The 21,065-nt window shown below is 38.3% G+C and overlaps 2 protein-coding genes across 3 annotated transcripts in view; both read right to left on the minus strand.

The window, feature by feature from the left end:
• Nucleotides 1-2,034, minus strand: part of LOC134792302 (uncharacterized) — a 20,748-nt gene extending 18,714 nt beyond the window's left edge. Inside the window, exons 1-2 of the mRNA XM_063763571.1 lie at nucleotides 1,871-2,034; nucleotides 616-762 (exon numbers count right to left, since the gene is read on the minus strand). Of these exons, the coding sequence (XP_063619641.1) occupies nucleotides 616-705 (90 nt within the window). The 5' untranslated portion in view covers nucleotides 706-762; nucleotides 1,871-2,034. The remainder of the gene's footprint in view (nucleotides 1-615; nucleotides 763-1,870) is intronic.
• Nucleotides 1-21,065, minus strand: part of LOC134792172 (cytochrome b5-related protein-like) — a 526,347-nt gene that overhangs the window by 67,593 nt on the left and 437,689 nt on the right. The gene's annotated exons all lie outside the window — the stretch shown is intronic.

The raw sequence follows: 21,065 nt of genomic DNA on the forward strand, positions 1-21,065 counted from the left end.
CTAACTAGTTTGTGGTCCATATGACGTTATCATTTCCACCGACGTCCGGCAATTTTATATGCAAGTGTGATTGACTACTTTGTAATTAGCTTATCGTTGTTATATTTAGTGCAATAAATAAATTTTCAGCGTTGAGTATTAGAAAAATAGATGCCGCGAGATTATACGGTAAACATGTACCTAAGCTAAAATATAAATATTCAAATTACTATGTATGATGTCGTGAAAGTTTGTTCCTGTAATGGAACAGTATGCGTTATAAGCTAGAAGGATTGGACTAATATGGAACATTATGCATTAGTGATTTTTTTGTCAGATTAACAAATATGGAACCTTATGCACTCAGGCTTGCCAATAAAAATTAAATAAAGAAGTAGCAAGCTACTTCATTACTTTATTTTTATTTAGTTAGGTACGTTAGCCGCATTGTTAAAAATCAGTAGATAACCGGTGACAGCTGGTAGCTACAGATAACCAATAACGATCAAATTATTTTACTACGTCAATGACAAAGAAGCATACGTTCCGTATATAGTGGACGTTTAGACAACCGCTTCTCCAGGATAAAATTCAAACACTTGTTTGCCGTCATCGGTTTACTTATAAGAAACTTACCGGCGGGATAGGACAGCCCAGTAAATTAGCTCGTAACGCCGGTCCAAAGAAGTTGTCCTTCGTAACGAGATCACATCCCTTGACGTGCATTTCTACAAAACCACGCCTGTACTCATTGCTGCGATACTCGAAGAAGTAAAAATCTACCTGAAAAGTTGCCATATACTATTATTCGTTCCTTTTAAACGATCTCATTGTCATAGCTGCCAAAAAAAAACAATATTTTCTCCGCCTAAGGGTGCGGGTACACATATCGGGATTCGGCGAATATTTATGATGGCGACTTTCGCTATCCGAGGGAAATGATAGAGACGCCATCACGAATATTCGCCGAATGTTTTGCTTGCACGCAGACTTCGCAGTTTTACGCCTTTATTTGGTTTTGCAATTAGACTCTTACTTTATTTTACATATTTAGACTCCATAACCCTTCGAGTGGCATTGTCCTCCTCGAGGTCTCTACGGTAAGTGGCGGTGGCCGCGAGACGGACAGACATAATAAGCCGGTTGAGTGGCGCAGCCATTTTGGAAAAATATACGTCAAGTGGCGGGGCCTCAACGGGTGATCATCGCGAATTTGGCATGTGTTAGAAATATGACCGTTTCCCAAAAAAAAATTTATGAATGATATATATAAACTATATATCACTGAATTTAGCATAAAATGGGTTATTTTGATTGTATACCAATGAATTCTATTCTATTTATGTGAATTATGCTAGACTTGTTCTAATCTCATATTACCAATTCTTTTCTACTTTCATGTAAAAATACGTATAATTACGAAAAAAAACAATTGATTGTAGAAAAAGCAGTCTTTATGACAAAACAATACATTTAACACGATTCACACAGTTTATTTCACTTTTTATCAGTGCGTATTCCGTTTGAATGTTCGCGGCTCGACGACGGTCGGCGCGTAATGGGCGAGGTGGGGCAGAAACATCACGTCATTTCTAACAAACTTTGCTTTACGCGGGAATTCGACCGTTAGGGAATACCATCCTTGTTTATTGACGAATGCATCTTGCAAGAGTGAGCAAGCAAGGCATAGTTTTAACGGTTTTATTTTAGGCGCGAAATGCAGCGTCGCACAGATGCCGCGAGACGGTCTCTGCCAATTACGGGCTTGTTATGACCGAACCTTCTCGCGGCCTCTGCCACGCAGAGGCATATTTAAAAAAATGGCCGCGCCATTTCTCCTACCGTTCAACCGGAGGTGCTGCCACCCGAAGGGTTAATAAGATTTATTCACCGTTATGTTATTATCCAGGACCTTGAGGTTACGAACGTGAAAAGTAACGTAGTACTTTGGGTCCCATCGACCAGGGCGCGCCGAAGTGGCTTTGAAGAAAACGAAATATTCGGGGTTAAAGTATGTGACGTTAATGTGCTCCGTAGAAACATAGTAGATCTGAAACACATAGAGCAAATTTTTCACAATTTTTTCGAAACGAGACTCCACCGTGTCTGGTGCCAGCGATTTTTTTTCTTTTTTAATAAGATACATGTTAATCTTACAATACATTCATTGCCCCACAAAACTCAATGATGAGTTTGACTGTAAGATCATCGAGTTACTAAAATTATACAGAGCAAAAAAGAAAAATGTATAATTAAGTAGTTATTACTGCAGTGTATGGAGATATTTTTTAACAATTGAATTTAGATTTTGAATTTCCACATGTGATGACTTAAAAATTAACTACGCTGAACTACTTTATAGCTGGTTTGTTAGTGCACACCGTTGTATGGGGACCTTGCACTTTGAGACTGCGCTGAAACTTGTCACAGTTGATTGTTAGCTGGTCTTGAGCAGATACAGACCGGGAGCCGTCGAGAGCCACCTCTCATTTAGTGGGGGGGGGGGGAGGGGTGAAGTTCGACGCTGCGGCGCTTCACTTGGAGCAACATTTCTCTAAAACTATACCTATTAGAGCATGTAATATAAAATTTTCGAATAAATTGAGGATGTGGAATCTATTTTTAGAACAAAAACAATGCACTTTCTAACAAAAAAAAAAAAAAAAAAGTAGAAAAGACTAAAAAACGTATTTTTTGTTTATAATCACCAATTTTTTTAAAAGTGTAGTAGGAATCTGAAAACAAAAAATACAGTCGTAAAGCTACACTTATTACGTTTTAAAAAATATACAGTTTATTATACAAATTCCTGCTATACTTAAAAAAAAATTGGTGATTATAAAAAAATCATAAATACGTTTTTTAGTCTTTTCTACCTTATTCTTTTTTTTTGTTAGAAAGTGCATTGTTTTTGTTCTAAAAATAGATTCCTTATCCTCAATTTATCCGAAAATGATATATTACATGCCCTTATAGGTATAGTTTTAGAGAGACCATATACATCTCTAAGTAATTGTAATACGTTAGTTTGAATTGTTAATTGTATTTTATAAAATTGTTGATGTCTTGTTATTATTTTTGCTTGTATGTAAATTCAATGTTGACGTGTAAAAGTGCCCTTGTGGCCTATTTGCTGAATAAATGTTGATGTTTGATGATGTTTGATGTTAGAAATGTTGCTCCAAGTGAAGCGCCGCAGCGTCGAACTTAGGGTTGCCATATGGAAGAATTAAATGTCCTGATAAAAATCCGGACATCACCCTAAAAATCCGGACATTTCTTGTAACAGAGATTTGGCGTAGCTTTAACGACGCCCCGGCGGCGGCGCGCTGCTTTCTGCGGTGTACTGTCCGGAAATCCGGACACTTGCCAAGTCCGGCCGCAATCCGGACAAAGGGTCAAAAATCCGGACATGTCCGGACAAATCCGGACGTATGTCAACCCTACACCCGATTGACCCGATAGCCGCGTCAACTTATTTCGATTTCTAAAACATCTATGTATGTATATATGCTTGAGTAAAGATTTGTTAATTACTAATTACGAAGTCATTGATAAGTTGAGTGGATGTCATTTATAATTTTTTTTACAATGATTTTTGGATTAATTTAAGTAAACAAAAAGGTACTTTATAAAAAAAATTATCTATTCAAAAAATTCCTGACATTTTTGTGTTCCGTCCCCATTCCTGACAAAAGGCCAAAATTCCTGACATGTCAGGAAAATTCCTGTCATCTGGTAACCCTAGTCGAACTTCATCCCCTCCCCCCACTAAATGAGAGGTACCTCTCGACGGCTCCCGATCTGTATTTGCTCATGACCAGCTAAGAATCAACTGTGCCAAGTTTCAGCGCATAGTCACAAAATGCAAGGTGTCGTGCACTAACAAACCAGCTATTAGTTAACATGAAAAAATCTTCGACTACCAAACGTATACATTGCATGTAGTTAGTCTATATAACGAGTATTATTTACCTGTTCCTTAACTTTAGAAGCTACAGACACCAAGAATAGCCCGGCACATAAAAGTAATATACAAGTACGAGTACGAACGTCCATCTTCCGTACGGTAGTGGTATCCGCTGGTAGGTAAGTAGGTACAACAATTATAGCAATGGATTGAAATTGAAGTTTTAAATTACGCCCTTGATGGATTATTATTATGGATTACATTAACCTCTTTGTTTATTTAATTTTTTTTTAGTAAAGTAGGGCATAGGTATTGGGATTACTGGAGTAAATTGAACCACGGGGCAAGCTGTACCAAAATTTATACATATGTGTTTGTTTCCGACGTCATTGTCACAGGAGCGAAAATGGTTTAACAGTGCTGAAAGATCATGACACAAGCTAATAACAGAAGTGACACTCGTATCGGGACGCGTTTGATACTTTTGTGAGTTCGGTGGCGTCGTTGATCGGGTCGCCACTTTCCCGAATGAAAGTTGAGGGAGGCGATGGTTAACATACGCATCATACTCGTGAACGGGTGCTGTTTGTGGAGACCGGTCTGTTTAAGCTTCAACGGGTTAAATCTTTTATAAACTTAATTTTTGAATGACATTGACGTGTGACACCTCATTCGGTTTTTTTTCTTTATTTGATTTGATTTTGTTTCCTGTCTTGTTTGTAATTATACAGTGTGTAAGTCTAATACGGGCGATAAATTAAATCGGACATAGTATTCATTAGTGTAATCATGAAGTAAAAGGTTTTTTAAGTTGCAGTTCATTACGAGCCTATAATTATTTTTTTTTAAATTTCTCAGCAGCAATGTACTGTAAACATGGTTGCGGTACCGAAATGTCAAATGTTCATTAGCAATACAACAATAGCATTTACAAACTTACCTATCTGGAGGAACATTCACAATACATGTTAGCATTACACTGCGTTTAATGTTTAGTAGTTATTTTGGTAGATTACTACTAGGCGTGTTAAAAGATATTAAATCTTATTTATTTATCATGTTTATCAACAAGAAACTGACTTCATTTTAATCAGTCACGATAACAGCACTTGACGTGATTATTTCTAATCTGAGCAATAGACAAGCACCTTTGATAGCACACCTTTTTTGAAAATTCATTTAATATCAGTATCTCATAAGTCATAAGTGATTATTGTGTATTCATTTCGTATTTAATTTGCCTGATTTTTTATACCAGGATGGCGGAAAATAAGCATACGGCCCGCCTAATAGTTGTACAGTTATTACCAAAATTATTTCGAGAATTAACTAAACCGTCTAAACACCACAAAACTTGGTACATTGTGTGAAAACGTGGCAAACTCTTTGGTGGAAGTTCAAGTTTCTTATTTTATTTCAACTCTGATTTGACAATGTCAGTCTTTCGATTCAAAAGTAATCATATGTTATAAAAATGCCTCGTTTAACAACTTTTACTGCTCCTGAATTAATGGACATGATTTTAATTTACGGTGAAACACTACAAAATGGTCATCGAGCGCTAGCTGTGTACAGACAGCGATTCCCTCATCGGGTTGTACCAAGAAACGCTCGAGTAATTGTAAACGCGATACAGCGAGCTCGCGAAGGATTGCCCGTAACTGGAAGGGTGGAGGGAGCAGCTATTCACGATGAGCTTCCAGTTCCATTGTAAGACCGAATCCTTCGCCATTTTGCACTTAATCCTGAAAGTAGTACAAGGGATGCAGGAAGACGATTTAATACGAGTTGTTATTTTATGGAGTCAATCAAACGTCGTTGCGAAACCTGTTCTGAAATACAAGGAAGGCACATCGAGAATAGGTATTTGCGGCGAAACCGGCAAAACTAAACTCAGGTTTCTCAGAATTTGTATTGTTGTAAATTGTGTTTTTTAGTTTTTTTCTTTTTTAGTTGGTTTTCTTTAGAAGTATTTCAGCAACTTCAGTACATTTCAGTTGTAATTTCAATGGGTCGTTATTAAAATAAATGATTGCTTTAATAAGATTTTTTGATGTAATTTGATTTTAAACTAGGTAGTCATTTCGTCAGATAAAAAACATCATACTTATTTATTATTTACCCACTCATGACAGTTAATGACATTACGTACGCAATAGGAGTTTTTGAAAGTAACTGTCAACGAGCGTTTAACGTGAGTGTGTTTGCATTACATTGCGGGCTGAATTATTTTGTATGGACAAAATTATTGTTGCAACTTTAAGTAAATGTTATCTAATTACCTTTACTTTGTCCTATACTAACCACCGTTAAGAGATTCGCCCGTATTAGACTTACACACTGTATAGGACTTCAACTCTTGGGCACCCTATAGCACCCATATTTAAGGATAATTTGTTAATAGTTTATAGATATATGAGATAGTGTTTTATATATTAGTTTTAAGACTTTTAACACACAACTTTTACACCTCTGAAGAAATTTAGAATTTTTAGTGCTTGTATGATTGTTTTTTTGTGTTTAAGTAATTTTATTTGATATTTCACTGATTTGAAATTTATTGTAAAACCACATGGCGTGTATAACTTACCTAAGTATATAAAAAATAAAGACATTGCTGACTTATTATTCAAATTGACAAGTTAATTTATGTAGATAAGCCAAGTTTAATTACTGACATGACGAAATTATAAGGGTTTTTGCAATTTCGGGTTCGGGATCCGGTACCCGAAATCCGGAAAAAGGATGCGTTTAATTGCAAGTTGCAACCATAATACAACATTTAGTCATATTTGGCATATTGATAACAATAGTTTATTTTTAATTTAGATGTAAATAGTATTTCTATACACCGACGAAAACAGCGGAAATTATGTCGGCCATTATGACGTTGGTTCCAAAATTGGTTTGAGTTAATTTTATACTGTTTCCGGAATCAAGTTGCATGTAGAATTGTGGATTGTAAGGATGGTATGTGTCATGAAATAATACCGGGCTTAAGTACATATGGCTAAAGATCGTAAAACTTACAAATTCAATCATGTAACTTAAGTCGAATTCTTCGAAGCTGGGAACAAGTAGATAGTTTGGGAAATGTTGTCGTGTATTTTTTATGAACTTGAACCTCGTAGGGCTTAGCGAGTATTATGTCCGAGACGTCGCGACGTAAGTCATCGTCCGTCTTGGAGTCGGTGACGAAGTGTAAGCGGCTTACGAGACCTTCGCCACCAAAAGCCGTATCCGAAATGTCCTGGGAATTTCAACGGCTTCTTTCGAAAATTTTGGCAATACGCGAAAAAAGTAGAAAAGTATCAAATTAAATGGTGAATATTAAGAACTTAAGAAGCACGTCTGAAGCTAAACGTGTTTAGTGTTGCGGACATCACAAGTATTATCCGCAAAGGATATTATGTGCGAAATTTAAGAGTTTGCTGTAGAATGAGCAAAGAGCGTACCTTACCAGCGGAAATACAAGGGAGAGGATATTTGCGACTTTCGGAGCGGTTTTCACCAAAGATATTTTAGTTTACTCACTTACTGGAACAATCTTTAAAACTATCAGCTATCGACTGATAACATGCCGTAACAATCTTAATCTAGGCAGCTGTTTCGTTTGTCAGACTTCTCTTTTTGTCACCCCCCGAAACGAAACATTTTTTGTTAAGAATGATTTATGACAGTTTGTATCTCTAAATCTCCTAAATGTAATCTACGGAAATTGCGTAAATGTGCCCGTGGAGCTTACTCTTGGAAATCAGAATTTAAATTGGCAAAGTTTTATTGTCTTTTTGTTGAGTAGCTTACACTGTTAAGTGACTGATATTTTTTTTGTGAAGTAAAAATTCTTTAGCGGCGCTGTGCACTTTTTGTGATGGAAAAAAAATGATAAACTCACGACAGGTAAGATTCGTAAGACGTGACGTCACGTGTGACGGACACGTAACGAACGTTACGTGATTTAAATGCAATCTAGTGAGTTTCCCTCTAACTGGTACTAATATAACTCGAGTACTAACAGTGATGTGCTTAGGGGTTTCAAGTAATGCGACGAAATAACGCTAAATGGCGTTAACCTCAATTATACATAGTGCTGCAGACATTTTGCACTAGATGGCGCTGTTATTAATATTTTGACGTAAGGCGTAAGACGCTTCGTAAGACGGACACGTGACCTGATCGAAAAACTGTTACAATGTCATTGAGTTTTCACTTCTGCCGGCACTCCCGGAGTGCAACCCGTTGTTTTTTTATATTTTTTTTATGATAAAAACGTGGTTCCATTGAGCAAAACGATGCATGTGTATATAAATATGTTTGCTTATAGTTTAAGGTTAGATCAAGAAAAGTCTGCAGCGATTTTGATAGCCCACGCAGTGCAAGTGTTATTTTAAACGACAAACTTCTATGGAATTATGACGTATAAATAACACTTGAATTTTCTTGGTCTAACTCTACCCAAGGCCCAGACCTGCCTGCAAATGGCGCAGGAAAGGAGTGCCTGGAAGAAAGTGGTATTAAGCGTTGGTAATCACGACCCTCAGCAATGAGGATACGACTGGAAAGAAGAAGAACTCTACTTAGATGTGGTGTTTCTTATATTGTATACCTACAGTTCTGATTTGATTAAGAAATCATTTGTGAGTGTTTGAACACAAAACAGGTATGCATGTAATGTTAATTACAAGTAACCTAGGTAAAGCCTCAGTTTCCATCAGCGATAAGACCGCCCGTTGTATATTGTTATAAGTTATACTAATGTAAGTAGTTCATTTTATTAAATGATCTACTGGGTCACTTCAACAGACATTATTTACTTACAAGCAATCAGTTTGGTTTCACAAGGGGCCGTTCCACGACCGATGCTGCTTCGGTACTCATTAAACATATTTATGATATTTGGGAAAATTCTTGTGATGCAATTGGCATATTTTGTGATCTTTCTAAAGCATTTGATTGTGTGGATCATGGAGCGCTCATTTTGAAATTAGAACACTATGGTCTGTCAGAAAATGCCCTAAGCTTTATGTCTTCTTACCTTAGCAATAGAACACAAACAGTTGTTGTAAACAAAACCCGGTCTAGCGGAACTGTAGTCCAATTAGGAGTGCCACAAGGTTCTATTTTGGGTCCATTCCTGTTTTTGGTTTATATAAATGATTTGCCATGTGTAGTAAAAAATCTTTGTGAAATTGTTCTTTTTGCTGATGACACATCATTACTTTTTAAGGTTGATCGGAAATCTACCGATTAAAGTGGTTTACTATGAACAATTTGCTTCTTAATGCTAAGAAAACTAAATGCATTAGATTTTCTTTGCCGAATGTTAAACCAATCGATACTAAGATACTTTTGAATAATGAATGCTTAGAGATGGTAGATAAAGCACTGTTTCTTGGTTTAACATTGTACAAAAATCTACAATGGAGTCCTCATATAGGAACACTACCAAACAAATTAAGTTCGGCCGCTTACGCCGTAAGGAGAATAAGACAATTGACTAATGTTGAAACAGCTCGCCTTGTTTATTATAGTTATTTTCATAGTGTAATGTCATATGGTATTCTGGTTTGGGGCAAAGAAGCTGACATACAGACTATATTTGTCTTACAAAAGAGAGCTATTCCTTCTACATTTAAGAGTGCGTGAATCATTAAGAGAACTTTTCAAAGAAATTAATATTTTAACTGTAGCTTCCCAATACATATATGATAGTATTATTTATGTTGTTAAGAATCTAGACACCTTCACTAAGAATTCTGATGTCCATAACTACCTATAATACTAGAAATAAAAATAAGCTTGCTATCAAAAAGTTTCGTGTACGTAAAGTACAAAAGTCATTCGTTGGGCAATGCATTAAAATTCAATGTTGACGTGTAAAAGTGCCCTTGTGGCCTATTTGCTGAATAAATGTTGATGTTTGATGATGTTTGATGTTAGGTGAGCTATCGACCTATCGACACGCAGCACGGTTCCATTTTTATCGCCTGTCACTAAGCGCGTCCCTTTCGCACTTACACACTTGTTAGAACGTGACAGGCATGGTGACAAGCGATAAAAACGCGACCGTGCTACGCCGCCTGGTGTCGACAACCGTTCCGTTGCTGAGGGCCTACCGCGAACCGCGTTCGACGTGTTGCCTCCCTGTCACACTTACGTACAAATTTACAAGTGCGACAGAGAGGCAACACGTCGAACGTGGTTTGCGGCAGGCCCTCTGAGGGTGGCCGTCGTGTAGATGCGGCCCTTGCGAAAGAGGAAGGTGTGCAGGAGCGGCAGATCAGGGATTGTGCAAACGGTACTCGCCCTGTAAACCTTCAACATACTTAACACATCCACTGCGAGCGACCCGCGGGTTCTCCGTTCGTAGGTTCTTTTCGCTACAAAGCGGTAAAAACGCGTTATCGGCTACAATCGTAGTGCATAGATCACGCTGACAGTGAAGGTGTTAACTTAAGCTCTGTAGACGGAGCAAGAGTTAACTGAGATGCATTTGTTACCTTAACCTTAACTGTCAAGGCAGCTATTTCTCGCTTTTTTGAACCGTGAGAGCGGCAAGCAAGCGTACGGCCTAACTACTACTAGGTACTATTTGGAAACATTTCGCAACTCGCACATATGTAGTCGAGCACATGGTATAATAATATACTCCGCCTGGTACTCCATTCCCGTCTTTTCTAGGTCACCTAACTGACACGGGCTTACGTCATCATGCGACAGCGCTATATGATAATATGCGATAGCGCTATATATAGCGGCCATGTTGTTGTGACGTAGCCCCGTGTCACTCTGGGAATGGAAGACCATGTTTTATTAGACTATGGTCGAGCAGTAGTTTAGCGCACTTAATAACTTACCAGCTGGATGGGACAGCTTGGTAGATTTGTCATACCTACCTACCTACATTTACGAAAAAAGTAGAAGCTGTCTTTCTACTAATATTATAAACTAATCTTTGCACGTGGCTTCGTCTGAGTATCAGTCGTTAAGTCAGTTTAGGTCGCAAAATTAGTACGGGTACTAAGGGGCAGAGTGTGAGCAAAGTTTCGGCGGGCATAATATACTACTTTTATATAAAGTTTATCTAAAAAAATCTCAACGCGTTCGTAATCAAATTCACATATAAGGGTTTTATAAGGTAGTTCGTAATGTTATTTTACAGTAAATATGGTGCTACTTTACCGCCCTAGTGCTGTAACTAGCACTATATACGTGCGTAACATGTCGAAAATTTAAAGGCCCATATGTACTGTAAAACATTGTCCATACACGTGCGAAAAGGTAATTCGCAACTCGTGTCGATTTAAAACATTCCCTTCGTTTGTGTCTTATCTTAATTTATCGCCACTCGTTGCGAATTTCCTATTTTTCGCACTTGTATCGTAATGTACTAATACATATACACATATAGCTACATATGCCACATATACCTAATTATATATATAATGTATATATGTATGTACATATGTTGCCCGTAGAAAACTTTTAAAAACTTGTTTTGTTGTTTAACTTAACATATTGGCGACACATGTTCCGCAGATAACTTTTTTGTTTACGTTTTTCCCGGAGGCTTTAAACCACGGAACTACTCCGAAGGAATAAAAAAGTGTTAAAGTAGGAACATAAATTACGGGTTAGGTTTACCTAATTTATTCTTAGGTATATTAACTTTTTATTAATATAAATTACTAAAAGACATAAACAGGAATATAAAACTAAAACTAACTACAATTAAATTAACTAAAACTAAAAATTCAAAATACCTATCAAAATTTGGTGCCCTCGGGAGGGTGCCCAACACGCAGGCAGCGTGTTGGGCATATTAGTTATATTAGTTATTATGGCTGGTAAAAAAGGTACATTATATGTATGTACAACAAACATTAAATCTTTAGTTTGCACGACAACGTCCTTGGTGAATGATTACTGCCGATTTTAATCTATAATTATAGTATAGTTAGACCCCAACTAGCAAATCTATGTGCTATAAAAGTTGAGAGCACGTTTTTATTTTCGCTTTTTGGTGCTATAAACGGTGTAAAAACAGTCGAGTAAAAGTCCTGTAAGCGTTTACTCAACGCGAAAAGGCGCACTTATACAGACTAAAAGTATTATAAAAATCGAGTAAGCGCTGTATAAGAAGCAAATCGATGCTGTAAGAGTTGAGTAAAAGTGGATAAAAGCACTTCTAGTGTTTTAATAGCAACGATAGTGCTTTTACTCGACTATTTGTTCTATAAACATTAGCAATTTACTATTACTCAGTAAAAGTGTTCTATAAAAGCAGCCGCACTGCTTTTTCTCAGCAAAAATGTTTCGTAAAGGTAGCCGGATTGCTTTTACTCGGCATTTTAAATGTGTAAGAGTGCAGTAAATGCTTTTATTCAACTAATATGTGCTAAAAACGATCTCAGGTAAGCGATTATATTTCAATTATTTGATTAAGTTTGAGGCCTAATCGTCTTCGCGTGTCTAATAAAACAAAAAGGTACTTAAGTATTTTTTACTGCTGTCATCCATGACATTTATTTTTACCGTGATTGTGTACATAAGTTTTTACTGTCTGTAAGTACACGTAATACAGTAAAACCCAGCGCGAAAAATACTTTATTGATAAAACCAAAGGCACTGGTTCATATATATTCATGGGCCGCCTATTTTCTTAAATTTCAATAAAAAAATATTAATAAAAATAAGTAAAAATTTGCTTACACGATCTAGTTTCTGTTATATCTCATTAATTCGACTATAAGTCGAGTAACTGCGTTTACTGCTACACTTATAGCACATGATGTCGCCATGTTTATGGATTTATAGTCCGATGGCCGACTGCATGAAACCCTACCTGATAAAAAAATTGAAAAATCCTACTCTGTAGGGGTAGCTGACTTTTAGCAGCTTCAACTGCTCTTGGTCGGCCGTGGCTTAACTTGGCAAATTTTGCGCAAATGGCAAAAATGTGGTACAAATATTCATCAAAGCGCAAAATTTTCCAAATTAAGCCGCGGCCGACCAAGAACAGTTGATGCTACTAAAAGTCAGCTACCCCTACAGAGTAGGATTATTCTATTTTTTTGTCAGGTAGGGTTTCATGCAGTTGGCCACCGGACTATATTGAAACGTCAACATGGCTGACTTGTGCTGTTAATGTAGTTCAAAACTCTTTAAAAGTACTCTAAGCTGAATACATTTTGAATAAAACCTGTAAATACACTTCAGCTCCTATAACAGCGGTTTGAACCCCATTACCCGAATTATGATATAAGCGCGCTGTTACAGCTGCATTGTTGCCAAATGGTTATTTAATTGCTTTTAATAGGCTTTTATAGCAACAGAGAAGAGAGTTAAGTAACAGTTGTATTAAAGCGCCTTATTCAGACAATTAGCTAATCTATAGCTTTTATATGATTTTAATAGAACAATTATGCTGAATAAAAGTGATTTAGTAGCGCTAACTCAGCATTTATTAAAAGGTGGAATAAAAGTGCTAAAAGATAGTGCTATAAACGTTTATACGACATGATTATAGCACTAATTAGCGAAAATTGCTAAATAGTCGAGTTAACCGCTATTATACGATATATTGGTGCTTCAACAACCGTAACTCGGCTGTTATACGATTACAGGCTGAGTAAATCAATTCTTATACGACTATTTTGCTAGTTGGGACGCGACCGAAGCCCTCGTATACTTACACCTACAACTCAGCCGGCCAGCTCCATTGCGCCCCATGCAATCGCATTTGGGTCAAAAAGATCACTGTGTTATGTCTTTCCTGTAGACATACACGAGAGTTAAGGGCTATAAAGGTAATTATCACTGTACGTTTCTTTTAGTTTAGTGAGATCTAAAATCTTTGGTTTTCTCTTTCGTTTGTTCTTCCTTAATTCAAAGTTGTGTGTGGGTTATGGTCGGTATTTAAATCTGCTCCTGGTAATGTTTTACATATTTGAACTTGATGTCGGTGTTTGTTTTTGCATAATATGTAATCTATCTGATATCTCCCAATGTCTCCTGGCATCTTCCATGTGTATAATCTACGTTTCGGTTGTTGAAATATGGTATTACTAATAAATAAATTACTTTCCTTGCAAAATTGTACCAAACGGTCGCCTCTTTTGTTCCTCATACCTAATCCAAATTTCCCTACAATATTATCCTCTATTCCTTCTCCTACTACCGCATTGAAATCTCCCATAACTATCAAATTGTCATTATCTTTCACTGAATCCAGTATTGTGTCTATGTTATCGTATATTTCTTCGATTTCATCTTCAGGATGACTACCGGTTGGCATATAAACCTGTATAATAACAATATCATTAGGTTGTGATTTTATTTTAACAGCTGTTATCCTATCATTAAAATGTATGGTGTTTTCCACTTGCTTTCCCCATTTCTTGTTCAGAACTATCGCGGTGCCATTACGTCCTTGTTTTTCTCCTGTACATATCACTCTGTATCCGTCACTCCAGTAATCAGCACTATTTCCCCATCTCGTCTCGCACAAACCTAATATTTCTATACCTAGTCTGTTCATTTCAAACTTCACCTCTTCTATTTTACCCGTAGGCAGGATCGTCCTCACATTCCATGTTCCGATTTTACAAGGGTTTCGCAGGATGACGACCGAGTCAGCCTTGCCCCTGACCCTGCCGGACTCGGACCGCCACGGCATGTCGTGGAAGCCCGTTGTCAAGAACTATTAACTCATTATTTTCCATGTACATTTGCTCCTGATTAGGGATTTGCAGTGTGGTGGTTTCCCCCTTGCCTTCCACACCGCAGTTTAGAAGCCGAAGTGGTGTTCGCCTCCTAATGTCCGGACAAGGGCCCTACTAGATACTTTATACTCGGCCCCCCGCCAGTACTGATGTCACTGCTGCCTGACACCAGGGGAATGCATATTTAATGGCGGCATTGACTCGCCATGTCGTAGAACTGTCTTTGGATATTGTAGTTATTTAATGACAAAGTCGTCCCACCGACTTCCTCACTACATCCTGTTAATCCTACCGCTGTTTGGTTGGGGACTGCTTATTCTATATATTCGCAGCTAACCATCATATCTGATGGCCGTTCCTCTATCCACCACCTGTGGACCCCAGTAGTAGCCTACAGCTCAGCCCTACCAGTACCTACTACTTAAAAGGATTAAACATTTAATTTTTGGCCCGTTCTCATTTGGTTAAAAATTTCCTTAGTTACTTAATTTTTTTTATTTTGACTTGTTTATGTTATGTTTCAAGCAGATCAGAGAGAAATAGAAAGATTAAATAGAATAATAAGTAAATCAATTAGAAAAGACTTAAGGAAACACAACACTAAAATCATAGTAAATACAATAGAACAATACAGAGGTCCAAAAGTTTTTAGAAGAAAGTTAAAAACAGGTACAAAGGAAATAGTGAAACTTAAAGCCGATGATAACAATTTAGTCACAGATCGGGACAAAATTGTTAACATAGTTGAAAATTTCTACAGAAACCTATACTCCTCGCATGCCGGAAAGCCAACATCAACCACAACCGATGTAAGAGCACCACCCGAAGACAATAACATAGAAGACAATAACATACCACCAATAATAGTTAGCGAAGTTAGAAATGCTTTATACCATATGAAAGCTGACAAATCTCCTGGTGAAGATGGCATAACAGCCGATCTACTACGCGCTGGTGGCGAGCCTGCCCTTAATATTCTCGCAAAACTCTTTAACCAGGTCATACAGGATACTCGAACTCCAGAGTCTTGGAAAACTGCCATCGACACAGTCATACACAAAAAAGGAGACATTTCAAAACTCGCTAACTATCGCCCTATAAGCCTCCTTTCACATACTTACAAGCTTTTTTTCAAAGTCCTTTGCAACCGCATCACTCGTAACCTTGACGAATGCCAGCCTCCCGAGCAGGCCGGCTTCCGAAGCGGATTTTCTACGGTTGATCACCTTCACGCGGTAAAACAGCTGATGGAGAAATGTCACGAATACAACCGGCCCTTGTGCATGGCCTTCGTCGATTATGAGAAGGCCTTTGACAGTGTCGAGCACTGGGCCGTGTTTGACGCTCTTCATCGCTGTTCAATAGATGCGCGCTATGTTGATTTGCTTCGGGAGCTGTACGGCTCGGCAACCATGCAAGTTCGTCTTCACAAGACAAGTGACCTGATTTCCATTAAAAGGGGCGTGCGACAAGGAGACACCATTTCATCCAAGCTTTTTACGGCGGTACTAGAAGACGTCGTAAAAACGCTTGCATGGGACAAGACCGGTATTAACATCCATGGTGTCTTTTTGTCGTACTTGAGATTCGCCGACGATATTGTTTTGTTTGCCGAGTCCCTGGATGATCTCCAAAGCATGATTCAAGGACTATACCATGCTTCTATAAAGGTAGGTCTTAAGATGAATATGTCCAAGACCAAAGTTATGACGAACATCACTGGCTTTTCGAATCTCACCATAACGGTGGGAGCCGAAGAGCTGGAGGTGGTCGAGCAATACGTGTATCTTGGACATATTCTATCTTTCGACAAAAAACAACAGGAAAAGGAGATCTCCAGAAGAATCCAGTTGGGTTGGGCGGCATTCAACAAACTTGCGGACATCCTCAAATCTGATAACTTTCCACAATGCCTGAAAACTCGCCTCTTTAATCAATGTGTCCTGCCCACCATGACATACGGTGCCGAGACATGGACGCTCACTAAGGGGGCTGTGCATAAAATAAGAGTAGCACAAAGAGCCATGGAGCGCACCATGCTCGGCATTAAACTGCAAGACCGAGTGAGGAATGTCGAAATCCGACGTCGCACCAAGGTACGAGACGTGGGTGACGTCATCTCCAAGCTTAAATGGAGTTGGGCGGGACATGTTGCTAGGCAGAGTGATGGCAGGTGGACCAAAATGTTGACGGATTGGTGGCCGCTTTCGGATGGAAGAAGCGCCTGGCGTCCGCTAGCTCGTTGGGTGGATGACATTCGGAAAATCGCGGGGCACTTTTGGATGAGACTAGCCCAGGACCTGGATAAGTAGCGTACACGAAGAGAGGCCTATGCTCAGCAGTGGGCGACTGAAGGCTAGAATGATGATGATGATGATGATGTTATGTTTTAATGCGCCAATTACATTACTCATTATTTAATTCCACTCATTTCTAAATAGGTACCGCCTTTAGGACGGATTAACCCTTATCTTGGCAAGGCTCAAAATATCTTAAATATAAACATTTTTTTAGTTTTTCGTCACCTATTCAGCATACTAGACTATTAAAAAATAAGGGAAAAAATCCAGGATTTTCCAGTTTCGGAAAATCATATGTATCATATTTGATACAATGCCAATCCCTCGACAAAATAGTTACCTACTTTTTAGAAGAAAAATGTGGATTTTAATAAAAATAAAACATGTAATGCAACAGAAATTATCATTTATTGCTAATTATCCGCAATCTAAAGCATCATATGTCTATTACACCTGTAAAAACAAATTATATCTCCGAATACCTGATCACATGGGCGGAAAATTTGATCCCGTAAGGGTTCATAAAAGTCGTCAGCAAAAAGTTGAGTAAAATATGAAAAGTAAACAAATAAATAAAAGTAAAAAAAAAAAATATTTACTTTGGGGGCATTTTTTGCCATACACATATTTTTCCGTGCTACGGGCTACGGCGTAGCAATAATGCTACAGCGTACGAATATACAGTTAAATAACATCTAGTACTTTAAAAAAAATCAAAGTTTAATAACTAAATAATACGACAACTAATATTAAATACTTGAAACATGTTTTGTAACCCCACAAATATAAAAAAATTAAAAAAACATGTAAAACTATTTTGACGGTAACTTGGCAATGTATTAAATGTAATACAATCCTTTCGATATGTACATTTCTGAGTTCTTGGCAATGTATCAAATATAATACATAACAGTTTCATGTAAGGTTCTGTGTTTTAAATGTTTTTAAATTCGAACGCATTGTAAATATTTATGCACTAATAGATAGTAAATGCATCAAAATGTAGATTATGGAAAATTATATATACTAATCTAAGAAATAAATGCAAAACTCCCAGTGCGAACCGAAATATGTTGTTTCCGTGGCGCCATGTTGATTATTACTAATTAATTTACAATGACACTTGTGTCCATTATTTTTTTTTTATAAGAAAGGAGGGTACCTAGCTCGACATATTGATGGCAAAATTATTTTGTTAGGTAATAAAGTGAACCTGCTAGATTTTTTAAAGTTCCATGTATCATGGGTGTTACAATGCCAAGATAAGGGTTAAACAATAAACGTCTACCTTACGTACCTATACTAGGACATAGTCGTACTTTAAATAAAGAGAAAAGTGCAACACTTACAGGATTGAAAGTGTTCAATGAACCTTGAAGCGAGGGTGCAACATGTAGATTCGGTCTGAGGAGAACCTCTTTCAAATGTAGAAATTTTAGCAAAGAACGCAAGGAAGGTTATAGAAAAAGGAAATCGAAACAAATTTGAAGTAGAATTTGTTTCGATTTCCATTTCCATTCATTAAGTTTTATAGGGTTTTGTTTTAGGAACAGGTACAATAGCATTTAAAATAGGTACTTACATTTTGTTGATGTTGTGCAATGGTCGGATTACTTATTATTTATGTTCCTACTTACCTAGGTACCTTTTGAATTAAAGAGTAAAATCTATCCATTACATTATACTTAAAGACCCAATTGGATTTTCTTTTACAGAAATATTTTCCAGGTGTGTTAGTTAAATTAAGGCTCGTTGGTAACATTATTAAGTAGGTAACTCCTACCTTATGTGAGAGAAAATAGTCAATTTCCGTGAGAGGGTAAATCGCTGCGATGCCGAGATAAGTTGAGGCGGGTACTTATTCTGAATGAAAGCAATTCCGAAACTCGTGCGAAGGCAAATTGTTTAGAATTATAAGACTCCCAGAAGTTCGCGTGAAAACGATGAAAATTCAGGGGTATTTTACGTAGATAACCTCCTAATTAGGCCCACGCAGAATAAATATTCCGCTCACGTCTACCCGCTGTTATAGCAGCTGGTAGATATTATTTGCACTTTTTGTTGGATTCCGCGCCGCAATAGTACAGAAATGTCGGGACATTTTCTGAGGTCTTTCTGATCCGGCTTCATATTATACGGAAGATCTGCACGTCTAGTATATTGCTTATTAGCGATAAGAGCGCCTGGTCTCTACCTCTGTCTATGTTTATCATATTTGATTTTGTATTTTAATTTTTGAAGTGAGCAATAAAGAGTGTATGTATTTGTGTGACTTTTAATACTTCAAAACATATAAAACATGATATCTAATTATCAGGTAAAACGTGCTAAACCTACGGCACCTAACCTACCACAGTGGGTATATCTACCCGTTGGACCCGCAATACAGTTTAAGATTGGTTGAACTCTACATAAACATTACCTCAGTATATTTATTTTCAATATTGGATAGACCCATTACAGCTAGACGAAAAGTTTGGTAAAGAAAGTTTGGGTTAGCGGCCATTTTACAACTTCCCTCAGCACTAAAGTTCCCGAACGCGTGTTTCAAACAAGCCTGAAAATGCGGTCGATTCGCGGCAATTTCGCAGCTAGCAACATGGGGCCATTGTGGACGGGTCGACACATGTGTCGCCATCCGCAAATAATTTATGCCCCGTGGATTATTGCATGCAATGATAAGCAGGCGATAAATTAACGTTTTGGTGTTTCTCGCACAACGCGGAATTACGTTTATTGGGCGAAAACTTTTACGGCACCCGTTGCGGTAGGTTCGTTGTTGTAGTGAATTTATACGTCAAGTTTCAGGTTTCAGCTGTTGAACATTTTGACATACATTATATTCGTTCTACTAATATTACAAATGTAAAAGTTTGGATGTTTTATGGTGCGTATATATATGCATAATATTCTGAGCACATTTTCTACACAAAATATTTTAAAACACTGTTTTTATAATGATATCATACACGTAGAATCAAGAACTGGGGCCTATTGAGACTCTTTTTATTGGATAATCCATTATATTCTGTAAATGAATATATGCAAATGACATGTAATAATCTAAATTGAATGTAAGTAATTCATTTTTCTGTTGACCTGTTTTCATTTTATTTTATTTTAATTTGACGATTATTATGAGATATCCATGCTTAGCTTAGCCATATTGACATTGTTTTTTTTATTTTTATATTATTTGACATTGTTAATAATTTAGTTAAAGAATCGATTGCTTATAATGGTATTTAATTATAAAAAGAATACCCCCTCTAGCAGGTCCGCCTGTGGCATGGTACCTATTACGCTGGCGGCGTTTCCTCGCTGAACCGCCAGGGCGATTCTTTGCGAGAAATACGCGCCAGCTCTGGGGTCCCCTGTGGCGTCAGTCAGCCGTCCCGACAGGGCCCTCACAAAGGCCTGCATGTCGGCTGACCAAGGGCCCAGTGTCTCTACCGCGAGCGCCGCAAACTCGTAGTCCTTAAGTAAGGACGAATATTTGCGGCGCTTGACAACCTGGGCCTGGTCAGCCGCGCCGCCGGCCTGGGTGCGGGTCGCCTGGATATGGGACTGCGAAGGTATCTACGCACGTTGCGTCCCACACCAGGCGGCTTAGCACGGTCGCGTTTTTATCCCTTGTCACCATGCCTGTCACGTTCTAACAAGTATGTAAGTGCGAAAGGGACGCGCATAGTGATAGTCGATAAAAATGGAACCGTGCTGAGCCCGCAGGGCCCTACCTAGTTTCCACGGCACCAATGTGGCCCCACCGGGGCGCTTGCCATCGTCCCTCGCCATGCCCGCGGGTTCGAGAATCGCAGGCACAGAGGCGGTGGCAAGCGACCGACGGATCAAATCATTGATGGTACCGTGGCGAAATAGGCGGCCGGCGCTTTTGGGGCATGAAAGGCCATGTCGGCCCAGCTGATCGACGTTTTTGCCACAGGCGCAAGTGTGAGGGACACATATTTTGGACCCAAGCCTTAAGCATATAGCTATTCTCAAGCTTGGGCCAAAACGGTGCCTATTTGACGGGAAGGGAGTGCTCGTAGCCAATGGCCCGACTCGGGGGCTGATACGGCTAGAATTCGGGCACGTTCGAAGTCGTCCGGACTATCCTGAAGAAGTGTGGTATGAGCTGCTTTTAAGGGAGGG

Source organism: Cydia splendana, chromosome 7 (genome assembly GCF_910591565.1).
Source record: "Cydia splendana chromosome 7, ilCydSple1.2, whole genome shotgun sequence".
In the NCBI taxonomy this organism is placed as follows: domain Eukaryota; kingdom Metazoa; phylum Arthropoda; class Insecta; order Lepidoptera; family Tortricidae; genus Cydia; species Cydia splendana.